This window comes from Coffea arabica, chromosome 2e, assembly GCF_036785885.1.
Source record: "Coffea arabica cultivar ET-39 chromosome 2e, Coffea Arabica ET-39 HiFi, whole genome shotgun sequence".
Lineage (NCBI taxonomy): Eukaryota > Viridiplantae > Streptophyta > Magnoliopsida > Gentianales > Rubiaceae > Coffea > Coffea arabica.
Window position 1 is genome coordinate 28,237,932 of NC_092313.1, and position 14,504 is coordinate 28,252,435.

Sequence of the window (14,504 nt, forward strand, 5' to 3'; positions counted from 1 at the left end):
AAGGAGTAAGGATAGTGAATCAAGGTAAATATTTGGGCCTTCCAATGGTAATCACAAGGACAAAAGGACAAGTATTTTCCTACATCAAAGATAACATCAAAGCCAGACTCAATAGCTGGAAGAACAAGTTCCTAAGTGCAGCAGGGAAGGAGGTGATGTTAAAAGCTGTGACTATGGCCATGCCAAACTATGCAATGGCCTGTTTTAAGTTACCTGCTACACTCTGCAAGGAAATCTCAGGGATGATGGCTAGTTATTGGTGGGGGGAGTCAGAAGGGAGAAGCAAAGTACACTGGTGCTCGTGGGATAAAATGATGAAGGCAAAGATGGAAGGAGGTCTGGGATTCAGGAACCTACTGTGTTTCAACAAAGCAATGCTTGGAAAACAGATTTGGAGATTGGTTAGATACCCAAACCTGTTGGTTAGTAGTATTTTGAAGTCTAAGTACTACCCTAAGGATTCTATTCTGAATTGTAAGACCCCCAAGAATGCATCTTGGTTTTGACAAAGTATCATGTCAGCAAGAGAGGTAGTCAAGGGGGGTATTCTGAAAAGAGTGGGATCAGGGAAGAGTATTAGAATTTGGAAAGACCAATGGTTCCAAACAATCTAAATGGAAGGCCTACTACAAGGATGCCTGAAAGTGGAGAGGAGCAAAAGGTGGAAGAATTGATCACAAACTTCAGCTGGAACAGGAATGAGATATACAGGAGGTTCAATAGGGAGGATGCTGAGAACATATTGAAGACACCAATCAGTTTGTCAAGGTCAGGGGACATGCACTTCTGGATACATAGTAAGAGTGGAGAGTACTCAGTTAATTCTTGCTATCAGGTTCTGATAAAGGAAGAGAGCAGTAGGGGGAGAGGAGCAAAAGGAGAAGCTGGATCGAGCTATGATGACTCCAACACACAGATCTGGAAAACTTTGTGGAGTCTGAATATAAAGCATAAGATCAAGCTATTCATATGGAGGTGCATTACCAATACACTAACTGCCAGGGAAACAATATTCAGAAGGACAAAACAAGGATCGCCTATATGTTCAAGGTGCGGAGACAGGATGGAGACAGTTGAACATATCTTATTCCATTGCCAGCAAGCTCAGAAGGTATGGAAGATAGCTCCAGTTCAGTGGGATGGAATCCAGAATCAAACAGGATGCTTTAAGAAGTGGTGGTCAGCACTAAGTCAGGCTACAAGCAGAACTGAAGGTAGACAGCATATTGCCTTGACTGCTAACATACTCTGGCAACTATGGAAAGATAGAAATGAGATGGAGTTTGAAGGGAAAGTAAGAGATGGTATGAAAATTGTGGAAAAAGCCAGTTCAGAATGGTTGGAATATGAGGAAGTTGGGAAAGGCAAGAATGAGGAAAGCACATCAGAAACAGATGAAGCTATTGGAAGTACAAGAGAAGAAGGACGGGAGGAGGGAGAACTGATGGAACTTCAGATTGCTACTAAGAAAGCAGCAGTGGGACATAAGCTGGGGATTGGTATAGTTGCTAAGCAGGCTGGAGGGAGAATTAGAGCTAAGTGGAAACTAGTGGAGAGGAGAGCGCACAGGGATACTCAAGATGAAGCAGTAGCAGTACGACTGGCACTAATGAAAGCAGGACAACAAGGATGGCAAAGAATCAAAGTTGTTAGTGCTAACAAGCAGCTCATGGCCTTGTTAAAAGCTGGGAAAGGTGATAATCCGAATACTGCTACACTGGTTGAAGACATAAATGGATTAGCTAATCTGTTTCAAATGTGCTCTTTTGCGGTTAAGAATAGTATTAGTATGCCTTTAAGTAATCATCTTAGCCATTATGCTTTAAGCATACTTATGGATGAGGAGAGATTTTTTGGCTCTCCTTAAGTGTTATGGTACACTTTGTAAAGCTGCTTGAGCCGTTGCTCAAATATTGTACAGTTTGCGATTTATAAAATACATCTATCGTTTCCGAAAAAAAAAAAAGAAGAAGAGGATTTTGACCCCAAAAAAAATAAAAATAAGAGAGAAGAAGAGGAAAGAAAGACGACCAAGCAGAGGCAAAAACATCTGGAGCTCTTTTATCCTACAATATAAAAAAAAATAAACAGCATTAGCTTGCTCAAAAAGCTGCAACTAAACCTCCCATTTCGCTAAAGAAAAATGAAAAAAAATTAAAGGGCTAGATTATTTTTAGTAGAGGAAGAAAGAACCTCAGAGCAAATTATTTTTTCTTCTTACCATTTGTTCTCACCAAGATAAATAGAAGATAAGAAGATGACGATGATGATGAAGACGAAGATGAAAGGCTGAGGAGCGTTTCGGTGTTGATAAAAAGCGAAAAATGATAGATGGAGATGAGGAGAAAAGACGGTTCTAAGTTTTGAAGCATTGAGCAGTCAATTCTCACCAAATCCACGTGGATTTCTTTTACAAATTAAAAAAAAAACGTGAAAGTCATGGGAGATCAGATTTCTATGGAAGACTTCCAAACAAATGAACAAACAAACAAAAGAATTGACAGACGTCCAGTCACACGAGGCAATTCACACGATCACGAGACCATCAATTGGCCAATGGCAGATCGACACGTCAGCAATTAGAATCAATTGGGAAGACTTGCATTCCCCAGTAGAGTTAGATGCGTTAATAATAAAGGATATGAGCATTTCACATCTACCAACCACATTTGATAACATATGGTGATATGATAGTTAGATGATTGACCAAAAACTTGGTTCCATGTTAATTTAATAGCCAGTCATCTTGATGCATATTTTATTTGTGTGTCTATCTTATAGTTTAGTCTTGTGATTGAACTAGCTCCGGCGATACAACATGTCCAAAGACAGATGTAAACGAGTGACTACTCAAATTGATCTAAAGCTTTCAGGGATGTCAAATTCAACCACTACTGAGCAAAGGATCTTCAGAGTCCATCACAGACTTCGAAGTCAGAATGAAGAGGCATACGAACCACAGATGTTTTCCATTGGACCTTATCATTGCGGTAAGAGGTCCTTGGAAGAAGGGCAGACGCATAAGCTGAGGTACTTGAAAGAGCTTCTTTCTCGGACAGGCGAGTCAAGTGCTGAGAAATACATCGAGGCCTTGACAAATCTTGAAGACAAAGCTCGAGGGTGGTATGCAGAGGACGACCTGATCGGTCTTGGTGCTGATGAATTTGTAGAAATGATGTGTCTTGACGGGTGCTTTATCATTGAGTTCTTCAGGAAATTCGGTGCTAAGTATGGCACAGTTGATGTTAATTATCTCCCCAAAGCAGATGATCCCATTTTCCAAAAGCGTTGGATAATGGGATCTTTGCTCAGGGACATATTATTGTTTGAAAATCAGCTGCCCTTTTTCATCCTTGTTCAATTGTTTGACATGACCAAGCCACCAGGTGGTGCTATAGAAGCGAACCTAGTTGATCTTGCCACTTTCCCTGAATCCCCTCTACATTCCTTTTTCCCTGGTGAAAAACCTGAATCATTCACAAATCCTACCACAGTTCTTGGAGATCGTGATGCACAGCATGTAGTTCATCTTCTTCACCTCGTGCACGAATGCTGGTGCTGGTCATTCGCTGCAAAACTAAGGGCGCCGGCTGATGTTGAAATCCAAGGAAACAGGGTTTCACGAGTCGTTTACTCCACAAGGGGCGGGAATTTGGAGCATATAGAGTCTGCAAGCGAGCTACGACAAACAGGAATCAAGTTTGAGAAGGCTAAGCAAAGTGTATCGTGGCTCGATATTACTTTTGAAAGAGGGGTAATGAAAATCCCGCCTTTGTACGTTCATGATGTTACAGAATGTGTTCTGAGAAACTTAATCGCCTACGAGATGTACACGCTTAATGGACCCTGGGATAGGAAATATGTACTCGATTACGTGACGTTCATGGATAGTCTCATCGATTCCTCGAGCGATGTTGAAAAGCTTCGAAGCAGGAAAATTATGACCAAGTGGCTAGGCGATGATGAAGCGATTTCATCTGTGTTTAACAAACTGGGAAAGGAAGTTGAGTTTGATCAAGGCAACAGGCTCTTCTGCTACTGGAAAGTTTTCCAGCGAGTGAACGAGTATTCTAGCAGCCGTTGGAATACCTGGAGGGCTCATCTGCTAAGGAATTATTTCAACAATCCATGGTCCATCATTTCATTTCTTGCTGCCCTGGTGTTGCTGTTTCTCACTCTTGTAGCTACCATATCTTCCATCCTACAATATACAGACCAGCCAAACTGTATATGTAAATCGTCCTAGTAGGTAAGAGTACTTGGTAATTCGACGATGCGTGTGCTTGTTTATTTTGCAATTAAGAGAGTATATTGCGAAGTTGTATGTTCTCACTTCTCATTATTATTGTTTCATCATTATACCAGATCGGATGCAAATGAGATTTTTATATGCTAATTTGGGTCAGTTCAGTTCAGGTTTTACATTTCTCGTCAATTATTGTACACACTAGTATATTTTAGAGTGTTATAAACTCAGATCGGACCAGCTGATTTGATCGGTTGAAGTGGACAATAGGTGCACGGACCCAAAATCAAACAAAATAGTAAACAAGGAAAACAGGAGAGGTTACCTTATCCAAACAACCGCAAATAACACACACACACACACCCACTACTTAAGGGAAACCCACAGCCCAACCCAAAAGGCATGCTGACTTTCAGGCTATACTGAGGACCTTAAATAGTACACACACACCACTCACAATCGATGTGGGATAGAGGGAATGGGGGAGGGGAAACACCAAGACTCTTGCCAAAGGCTCACCAACGGCTTTTAACCACTCCATTTTTTTCCTTATCCAAACAGGAGAGGTTACATTGCTTAGAAAATGAAGCAAAATAATTATGGATGGGAACATGTACAGCTTTTTTCACAAATATATATATATATATATATATATATATATATGAAAGCAGCTATTTTAATTAGACTTTTTCTCAATCCTATTTTGCATGCTTAATTGAACAGTATTTACAGGTCAAGTTTTCTTTTGGATTGACCCAATTAATTGGTTAGTAATATCGCTTCTTTCCAAGTTTTCAGAATAGAAATATCTTATCCAATTAATCATATATCTTTCAAAATAGACATATCTTATCCACTCACTTAATCACATATCTTTCAAAATCCAATGTTTAAAAAAATCACCTCATCTTCAAAATTTTCTCTTTACCTTTTTCACACAAACAGTATCCACTTATTTTGATCATGAATAGATAAACCTATTATCTATTGTGAAATTTCATTTAGAATCCACTTATTTTGATCAAGAACAGATGATATCTATTGTGAAAATTCATTCAGATATAAAATCATCAAAATTGAAAATCTTATTCTCATATCAGATTAACCTCAAATTTGAAATCCTATCCCATACTTATAAAATGTATTAGTAAGTAATGATTTTAATCATTTCAGCGACTATTTGGTTCATCTATTGGTTTATACATTTTTTTTTAGAAACTTTATGCCTCATATGACGATGATTTAGTGGTGGTTCGTTTGATACATCAGCTTTATAACTTTTAGAGTACAATAGGTTTTAAAAATGTTTGCCCACCTTTTTAGGTTTTTTAAATATATAAGATGATTTTTGAGAACACAATTTTTTGCCACGTTTTTGTTTTTTTTTTTGGTTGCCTGCCACGGTATCCAGGGCTTTGCCCTGACTAATCCGTTGGTCGACTCGGGTCGCACACCTGATTGTGGTGGGTGAGTCTCCCAACAAGAGTAACTGCCACGTTTTTATTGACTATATGAATGCATGGTAAGTTCCTACCTTTTTTGTACGTCCTTAATTGCTTTATTTATCAAATCTTTTTTCTAATGTAGGTTTAATTTTGTACCAAGAGAACATCTAACCTTTCAATCAAGAGAATGTACAATGCATGTGTAAGTTCTTCCAATTTACATTAGTTCAATTAATTAGTTCGTTCCTTGCTATGTCTTCTTAATTGCTTTAAAGAAGTTAGATGTACGTTTTCAGAAATTAGTTCACTCATATATATATACAGGAACATTGTTCCCAAATTGAGTTTTTACCCAATTTATTTTTCTCTACTCCTCGTTTTAATCCTATTTAATAGTTCTATATATTTTTAATTTTTTAAAAGTTTTAAACACTCTATACTAGATAAGTATTAGATATTTTCATAATCGCTATAACCTATGTCAACCTGTGCAAGTGCACGGGTTAAAATCTAGTTCATAGTTAGAGAGAGAGAGAGAGAGAGCAAATAGTACAAATTGTCACTAAATTATTTAAAATTCTTTATTTGGACCACTGAATTTTTTTCATTTATCAAAAATCACAAACACAATTATACTGAAATCCACATCTAACGGAGATTCAAGTTCAATAATGATATGGGAGTAAAGGGAATCAAGGAAGACGAACCTTGATATAATTTGCATGTCGCAATCATTTGCTAGAATTATCTTTATCATGGTTAGCAGGTCGTCTGTCAGTTTTTAGCCCATAACTTAGCTGTTACTTCTTTTTTTTTTTTTTTTGTCGACACAGGGATGTCCGGATCAATCCTTACGGGACCCGACTAATTCCCTGCTGCCCATAACTTAGCTGTTACTTGCAGGTAGAACTTTATAACTTTCTGTTTTTTAATATGATTAAATGTTTTCTTTTCCAAAAGAAAAAGAATGACAAACCTTGTCGAGTCTACAAATTCTTTTTTTCGGAACGATAATTATTGTATAATCTAATATATCCCACACTAAGGGAGAGGAGGTGGACTTAAGGAGACCTAGGGGTAATCCGAAGGAGATTGAACTACCACCGGATCAGACTGGTGCACAACATACCTACCTGAATTTTTTTGAAGCAAGCCATTTAAATGTGGCATTTTTGGTGACCTTGTCTCCCACCCACCGAGCCTTAATGACTAGGTGGTGGCCACCAACATTTGAACCCTTGTCGAGTCTACATCTACACGTGCAAGAGAAAATCATGTTGGAAAATAAGTGATAGAGAACATGGCACGGGGCCAACGTTATGTCCTAGCATTCTTGTTTTATCCTTTCTTTTTGTATGATTGAGTGCCTTCATATATACCATTCTATATGGGTCTAAATTTAAATTAAAGCTCCCTAAACTTAAACAATCGTTAAGTTTTGCCCTGCATAATGAATATAACGAGCAATTTGCCCCCTTGACTTGGATTCAGTTAACTTCCAAACTAACTCTAGTCGTTTTACTTGTAGATTGTCCAATTTATGCTTTAGTTGAAATCACTCAATTATGAAATAATACGTTTTTGAAAAAAAAAAGAAGGAATGTTTTCTTCATCATTGTTAGTTTTGTAGAAAAATTGAAATAGTCAATTCCATTTTCTTTTTTTCCTGGCCTTGAATTTCTTTGTGAATCAGATCTTACACTTTTTGTTGAAAAACAACAACGATCTTTGTATGTTGACTAACTGCTAATTGATGGACAAAACACAAATTAATTGTGATAAATAGTTTTAAGAAGCGAGTCACTAAAATAGAGAAAACCGATATGATTTGTGAATTTAACGGAAATATTTTTCATATTTCACACAAAGCCAAAATTTTCCCAAAATTGTTTCTTGGAATTATTCTAGCTAGATATACATTTAAGTCCAGCAATTGTCTTGTGGTAATTCCTAGTCATTGGCGCTCTTATCAACTTGTGGATTAAGTTGCATGAATTTGCTCAAAAAATGTTAAAATCCGCTAACAAAGTTTGTTAGATGGGGCAAAGTACCTATTCAATTTACTTGGAGGGGACAAAGTGCAATTTAAATGGAATTTTGAGGGGAATAATTTTATGCATTTGACTATCTTTAATTGTAATATAAGAACTTTTGGACTCCGTCGGCCTGTCGGTGTTAGCCTTTTAGGTAGTGCCCATTTTTTCTTCTCAAATTTAGGTAGGAATCCAGATGAATCACGATGCAATTATTTAGACATTTGACAAGTGAATTTGGACGGAATGAACAGATTTTTCACGTTTGTGATTGTTGCATAATCATTGGAGTATACGAAGATATTAGATGGAGAAATTTCGAGGATGTCGCATAATTCCCAGGTCGACATCAGCAAAGTTTCTTTTACTGGCGTAAAACGAACTGATGTTTCAAAATGCCAAATCATTATTAGTTTGTTAATAAAGTCTTAGATTCTGCGGTCCTCAATGGCTCTATGTTTTTGCTTCAGTTTGGAGGATTTCAGAAAGTTGTGAAGCCCTTACCATGAAGTGTATATTTTCCTTAGTAGATACACAAGTGCACTTTGATATCAAGAACTCAACAAGCTATTGATGTTACCTAAAAATAACATTTAATCATACTGTATTATTATATTAAGCAAAATATCAACGCCAGATTCTAAAGTGAATAGTATGGATTCTAAGGTTAACTTTATATGTGAAAGAGAAAAAAAAAATAGGGAATGCTTATTAAAGTGAGATATCTTTTTCTTTATTTTTATCATTTAATTCGCCTAGTCGTAATCATATTTTATATCTTTTTGGCACTTGAAAGCTCATAGTGAAGCCCATATGCTTTAACCACAGAAGCAAATGCCAATAAAGCACAAGTGTGACACATATAATAATCTTATATTAACTCCAAACAACCACAATAAAAAGATAAAAGCTACCAATTTTTTGCTTAATTTTATTGCTTGATCTAAAATGACTATTTGGGGTTCTTATTTTGAGCCAAGGGAACATGGAGATGAGCCAAATTGTTCCAACAGCACAAGCACAAGGGAACATGGAGGATTGAGGAAATCCGACCAGTTGCAATTGATCAGGAGTGGACTCCCCGGTGAAGGGCACAGAGGCTTGAGAAATGTTTTACGTTTTTCACTTTTGCGTTTGTGCCTTATAGGTACTCGTCTCCGAACCATTTTAATTTGAGCAAATTATCTGGATGGAGAACCATTGAATTATTGAAATCATTGAGTTTTTGCCACTGAACTATTAAAAATCTAGTTTTGCCGACTAAACTATCAAAAGTTTAGATTCTAAACTATTCCGTAAGATTTAATCGTTACCTATGCCATTTTCTTTTGTCTTGTGAAGCATGCGAGTACTTATATCTGTCATGTTTAACGATGAAATCTAACGAAATGACTCAAAATCTAAACTTTAGATAGTCTAATGGCCAAAACCAGAGTTTTAATAGTTCAATGATCAAAATTCAACGATTCCAAAAGATTGGTGGCCATCCAAATAATTTACTCTTTTAATTTCATAATATTTAGGGAAAAAACCAAAGATTCACCTATAGAAGCAAGGAATTTTGCATTAGAGCCATATAGGTACTCATCTCTATATGGCTAGTTTGGGAGTTTAGGATAGAAAAGAAAAGAAAAGAAACATTAAGCTATGAAAGAAAGGATACGATGAGAAAAGAAAAAGAGATTTTAATTTTATTTGAGAGTTTAAAGAAAGAAGTGAAAAGATTTTGGATATATATGTCATTGAAAATTTGTTCAATAACCATTTAAGGACACAATTGGTATTTTGAAAAAAAATTGTAGGCACTCTTCCACTTTCAGTCCAAATAAGCCCAAAATCAAAATGGGTAGAATGCTTTTCTCTACTGTAGTCTCAAAATAGATCCAACCAAATCCGCTCATTTCACTTCTTTTTTGACATAAAGAATTTCTCAAACGGTGGAAAATTGATTCCCTTTATCACTTTCTTTTCTTTTTTGGCCAAATCTCTCCTTCCAAACGCACTATAAACCATTTAAGCTATTTAATTTTGTGATAATTTGCTAGCATTTTGGCTACTGTAGAACGTTGCTGATAAACTCTTCTTGGGTATCATAACATTTATATCAGCTAGGAGTTGTAGCAAGCCATGCAGATCTTGACGTCTGTTGGAGATCCAAGCTTCCAAATACTCCCATACCCTAGTCATTCTATTTCATTTCTTGCTGCCCTAGTCTTGCTTTTTCTCACTCTTGTGGAGACCATATTTTCCATCCTACAATATAAAACCAGCCCGGTTATACAGGTAAATTATTCTAGCAATTATGTGCTTTTGTATGTGTAATTAACAGAATGAGTATGTCTTAAAGATCCTATATGATCAATCTCGCAATTGTTCCATCATTATAAGGATCGTATGCAAGAAATGTTTTAGGATAAATTACAGTTTATCCCCTTGTGGTATAGCTAATTTTCACATAACCCCCTATGGTTTTAAGAGCTATATATAATCCCATTATAGTTTGGATTAAAGTGTTAAAATGACGGAAATGATCATCCATAACGAAACCTATAAAAATGTCGAAATTACCCTTATTTAAAAACTAAAATGGTTGAAGTGACCAAAATACATAAACATAATATGCATGATACTCTAACCCTGTATAGATTTATATTTTCTTATATAACCTTCTTATGGTTTAGTGCTTTATTATATAACCCCCTTATGGTTTTCAATCTATATACATAACCCCTCTGTAGTTCATAAAAAATTTTCAACTTTACATAGGGATATTTTTGACATTTTAATTGACTCCGTTATGGATTGCAAATTCTGTCACTTTGACACTTTAATCCAAACCATGAAGGGGTTATGTATACCTTTTGAAAACCATAGGGGGATTATATTAAAATATACTAAACCACAAGAGAGTATAGTGTAATTTGCCCAATGTTTTAATGTGTCAATTTGTGTCAGTTCAAGTTTTGCAAATTTTATTGTCTTAGATTTGTACAAATTTGTTATTGTCATTTCTCCTCTGCTAAGCATTACACATATTTCACATTGATAAACAACTTGGATTTTCATCTTAAAATCAATTGAGAATGAGAAAGCTGACATATATATATATATATATATATATATATGTATGTATGTACATGTATGTATGTATATATATATATGTATGTATGTATTAGTAAATTTATAAAATAATCTAATATTCGATGACAATTGGATTGAATACAATAAGGAGGTGCTTGGTTGGAGGGTATAGGAATCAAGAATTGGATTGAACCCCAAAATTGTTGCTTGGCTAATGGGTATAGGTTTTGAAATCTTGGAATGATTCATGAAAAACCAGCCACTCTCCATACCCAAGTAGATTGGAGGGTTTTGATGAATCCCACATTTGATTCCAAAATCTTTTAAAAAAAATTAATTTTGGGATTTTTTTTTAAATATATACCGGCTCTGTTTCTATATATTAATATTTATTTATTTATATGTATAATATTTTTTATTTCAATTTTGTTTTATAATATGTATATTAATATATACTTAATATATATATATTAATATACATATTATAAAAAAATTGAAATATATATTTATAAATATTTATGCTTATATATAAATATATATTTATTTATTTCAATTGATATAATATATCTAATATACATATTAATATTAATATAATTTATGTATATAATAAAATATAAATATTAATTGAAATATACATATTATAAAACAAAATTGAAATAAATATATTTATATATTTATATAAATATATATAAATAAATTTATAAAGATATATAAATATATTTTAAACAAAAATATTTATATATAAATATATATTATTTATTTCATTTGATATAATATATATAATATACATAATTGAAATATACATATTAATATTACTATAATTTATATATATAATATACATAATTGAAATATACAAATTGAAATATACATATTAATATACATATTATAAAACAAAATTGAAATAAATATATTTATATAAATATAAATATAAATAAATTTATAAATATATATAAATATATTTTAAACAAAAATATTTATATATAAATATATATTATTTATTTCAATTGATATAATATATATAATATACATAATTGAAATATACATATTAATATATATTAATATACATATTATAAAACAAAATTGAAATAAATATATTTATATTTATATAAATATATTTTAAACAGAAAATTAATATTTATATATGAATATATATATGGTGGATGGGTATGTGGAATAAGCATTTGAACAAAGAAGAAGAAAGATATGAAAAGAAAAAAGAAATTAAAGGTAAAAAATTGATTATTAAATTTGATACCCATTCCTTACCAATATTTACCAAGCACTCCCATTTGTAATCATACCTTTGTCCAAAACCCATACTAATTTTTTGTAAATGATTCCAATTACAATTCCGATTCCTAAACATGAACCAAGCGGCCCCTAAGATTTCATGACTAGTAGATTAAATGATACGTTCTTGACCTAGTAAAATGCTACCTAATTTCACCTCTCTCTCTCTCTCTCTCTCTACTATTTTAGGCTATTACAATTGGATTAGAATTTCATTTAGTGTTGGTGGTAAGGTGATTGTTGAAACTCATGCCAAATTGCTTCCAAATGTACTACTGATGATGATTGGATTGAATCAAAGAAAAAGATGAATAAGTGTTTATAAGTCTTCTTATTCTATTATTTATTTGCCATCTTTCCTTAGTCAAATGACTTTTATTCCATTCACTATTTTAGGGTTGAATTGTGAGACATATGCCAACATTGACACTTAAAAAAGAAAAAGAGGTACCAAATTATGCATTTTTTTTTTAATAAAGCTGAATATCTTTTTTCAAACTAAACCTAGTTGTCATTGTAACTAATACAAACTTTTTCAGGAAAAGGAAACAAAAGTAAAGGTAAACAAATGAAAAATTAGACATGGATGCAGTCGAATCTTTAAAAATAAATAGAAGTAACTGATAATAGCTCTTTCTTTGAATTCATAATATTGCATTCAACTTATTGAATGTTAATTTTATTATTTGAAAACAAAAATTGGATGGTATTTATATTATTTATAAACTCTATATATTTATAATATATTTTTACTTTAGTATGTTCAAAAAAGTACCCACCAATACTATTGGATATCGAGATCCACGAGAATTTGGACATGGACTTACTTTTCCATATCTGTAAGGGTATGGATCTGGATCTGAATCTAAATAAATCTAATAGATTTGGATCCAGATTAAAAGAATTCAATCCAAACCTTATCCATTGTATGCCTAGTCGAGATGATATAATAAAACTTTTTACTCGAGAATACAACTTGAATATTGGGATCAGTAAGTGAAGCTCTTCTAGGAATTGAGTGAAGAGCAAGTGCACGGACAACCCAAAATCAAACAAGATAGCAGGCAAGCAAAGGAAATGCGGGAGAAGATAGCAAGCATATAAACTAGAAAGTGAAAGGTATTAGAGGTCTTATGTTCAAATTCTCTTGCTTCCTTCCTGCTTCTTAAGTCTCATCCCTTCCCTATTTCAAAAGAAACTAAAAAAATTATATATAAAAAGAAGAAATAAATTAAGAGTGGGAAGATGTACACTGCCTTGCCGACAAATTGATGAGTAATGTGAAAATTTGACAAGAAAAAAAGTTCCAAATTAGAAATAAAAAAGCTTCTTTCGACAGCTTTGAAAGTGTGCAGACCATAGAGTCTTATGATGACTACGTGGGATTTTCGTCATTCCACGCCTAATAGCCATTCAAATTACAAACCTTTTATGGCTAGTGAAGGGAATCCAACGTATTTTACCACCACAAATCCTATTGGTGTCTGCAACCACAAGAGCGGATCAATGTTAGAGAGGTAAAAGATGTTGCCCTCTCCTGCTATTCCTGTTTGAATACAGAGAAAATCATGCAGGAAAGTGAAGTGGGAGAAAGTGAGGTAAAGGAAAAGGAAAATTTTTTTTTTAAAAAAAAAAAAACACGTTAAGTTATAAGGAAAAATTATGACAGAAAATTGGAAGCTTGTGGTAGTTAGTGACATTAATTAAAGTTTTTGTGCCTAACCAACTATTTTCCTCAAAATCTTACAAATTTTACAGAACACAAAATACAAGAAACTGAGAGAATGTGCAGGAAATGTTTTTAAAATTTTCCTAATAAATGAATATACGTAGAGGAAAAAATAACTAATTTTCTTTTGTTTTCCAACACTTTCCTTGCAAACGAACGCTATCTAAAAGAAACCAAGGAACTTTTTTTTTTAGGCCAAGGAACATGGTATCTTAGTCATATAACCAAATTGGATCAACACTAAAACCAATTCTTAGGCATGGCAATGCCCCGTTCCCTGGCCCATCCTCTAAAACCTCCTCCCGCCTCCATCCTAGGGGTGGCAATTCGGGTCCAAATCAGGTTGCGGGTCGGGTTCGGATCAACCCGTCAGAAAATCTGTTGACCCGAACCCGACCCTCCAACCCGTGACGGGTCAGGTATGCTGACCCGAACCCGAAAATTTCAGGGTGACGGGTTGGCGGGTCGACCCGAAATGACCCGAAACTTAATTTTAATTTATTAATTTATCACTGTAATTTCTAATAAAATCAATTTCTCACAAAACTAATTACATAATCAAGTAATAAAAATTTAAATAAATAATTCCAAACCAAATCTAAAATAAATTAAACACCGTAAAAGTGTTTTATCCCAAACAAAATATAAAATAAATTAAAACAATATAAAAGTAAAAAATA

The 14,504-nt window shown here is 33.7% G+C and overlaps 1 protein-coding gene across 1 annotated transcript; it reads left to right on the forward strand.

Annotated features, from left to right (window-relative positions):
* The first annotated feature begins 2,818 nt into the window (after window positions 1-2,818).
* On the forward strand, window positions 2,819-4,246 carry LOC113728889 (UPF0481 protein At3g47200-like). The gene has a single exon (XM_027253247.1). It carries the CDS (start codon window positions 2,819-2,821, stop codon window positions 4,244-4,246), a length of 1,428 nt encoding a protein of 475 aa, XP_027109048.1.
* Window positions 4,247-14,504: the final 10,258 nt, after the last annotated feature.